Here is a 1,857-nt window from a genome sequence, read left to right as displayed (position 1 = left end):
CAAGGCCACACAGCTAGAAGTGGAGGAGATGGGATCCGAACCCTAATGTAACTTGAAGGCTCTTTTCCACCTTCTTTTCTATACCCAGAAATGTGAGTCTGCTCTGTGCCATGAGAAGAGGGGGTTATTCACTATTCATTCACACATTCTTCCAGCTACATTTACTTATCACCTACCATGTGCCAAGTACACTACCTTACAGTACAGGGAGAGACAAGCCATGCACTCACTGCGAGACAAGCCATGCACTCACTGAGAGACAAGCCATGCACTCACTGCAGCACTGAGGGACCAGAAGGAGAGGTGCAAATCTAACTACTGGGGGAAATCAGAGAAGGAGAAATCGTTGTGAGATTCAATAAAGACTTCAGTCCACAGACTCTGAAAAAAATTAAATAAAAAAATAAAGGGAATGACTCCCTGAAACTAGATCACGTTTGCGATAATTCTAAAGCAGAGATGGCAATAATAATCATACTTAGCTGTGCCTTCAGTCCTTTGCCCATGGCAGACATTACTAATCAACCACAGCACTCTTTCCCACTAGGCTTGGAGGTAGCTTCATAATTCACAACCCAGTGTTCCTTGTGACCTCTATTGATCAGAACTGGCATTCAGAATAACATCTGTATTTCATCTCTAGCCTAAAGGGTAATGAATGTGAGCTAAGTATGGATAGGCTAGAAGGAAGGGAAGTGTGTGGGACAGGTAATAGGAAAGTGTGAGCCCAACCAAGAAGGCTTCACTCTTCTCAATACCCAAGTAGTTTTGTTTGTTTAAAAAATGTCAGATGTACTGGGCCAGAAGACTGCCATGGCAAGGGATCAGAGCCCTTACTGCTGGCCATCCCCAGAACCCGACTCTCTTTACTCCATGTGTGCATGTTTCCTGATCAAGCTCCTCGAGGGCAGGGGTCATTCTTGCTTCTGATGAGCTCAGTAAATCCCTTTTGGGTGTTTTTTTTTGGTTCTGGGGCCAACAGTTCAGGCTTGAAGAGCCAACTTCCCTCTGGCTCTTCTCTCCTTCCGGCTTGTTTGCAGGAAGCACCAACAGTATGACTGTAAGTGGTATATCCCCCTGGCCGACTTAGTGTTTCCATCCCCCGAGGAGTCCGAAGCCAGCCCCCAGGTGCACCCCTTCCCAGATCATGAGCTGGAGGACATGAAAACAAAGATATCTGCCCTCAAGAGTGAAATCCAGAAGGAGGTAAGTAGAGCCTGGCATCTAGTAGAGTGTGGGATCACTCTTACTGTGTCCTTTCGAACCCACTACAGTGCGGGGAGGTGGAGGGAGAGAAAGTTGTAAAGTTTGAGAGTTTGATAAGGGAGGCAGGATGCAAGGTGCTCAGATTTTTTTTTTTTTTTTTTTAAAGATGACTGGTAAGGGGATCATAACCCTTGACTTGGTGTTGTCAGCACCACACTCACCCAGTGAGCTAACCGGCCATCCCTATGTAGGGATCCGAACCCGTGGCCTTGGTGTTATCAGCACCGCACTCTCCCAAGTGAGCCATGGGCTGGCCCCAGGGTACTCAGATTTAAGTGGGGTTATTTTTGGAAAGTTTCCTGGAGAACAGTGTATGTTGAACATTGTAGAAAAAGGAAGCAAGAGAAGAAGAAAAGGAGGGCTTTCTTAGGAAAAAGTAGGGCATGTGCAAGAAAAAGGACCTGGAAGGTCTCTCAGAAACGGACAGATCAAGTAGGCAAATAAATAAGGAGAAAGGGGACCTGAATACCACAGTTAACATGCTTGATCTAAAAGTGCACAGAAGCTTGTTCCCTGACGGAGGACTAAGATTCTTGACACACACACACACACACACACACACACACACACACACACACACACACACACACA

At 46.3% G+C, this 1,857-nt stretch overlaps 1 protein-coding gene across 1 annotated transcript in view; it reads left to right on the top strand.

Moving 5' to 3' along the window:
• The window catches only part of LOC103608701 (active breakpoint cluster region-related protein-like), a 53,894-nt gene that overhangs the window by 33,189 nt on the left and 18,848 nt on the right, over nucleotides 1–1,857 (top strand). The window contains exon 9 of the mRNA XM_008593105.1: nucleotides 1,041–1,206. Coding sequence (XP_008591327.1) covers nucleotides 1,041–1,206 — 166 coding nt within the window. The remainder of the gene's footprint in view (nucleotides 1–1,040; nucleotides 1,207–1,857) is intronic.

The sequence above is a fragment of the Galeopterus variegatus genome, unplaced genomic scaffold (genome assembly GCF_000696425.1).
Source record: "Galeopterus variegatus unplaced genomic scaffold, G_variegatus-3.0.2 Scaffold155, whole genome shotgun sequence".
NCBI lineage: Eukaryota > Metazoa > Chordata > Mammalia > Dermoptera > Cynocephalidae > Galeopterus > Galeopterus variegatus.
The sequence above is the reverse complement of the archived record's forward strand: the minus strand, read 5'-3'. Positions and strand labels throughout refer to the sequence as shown.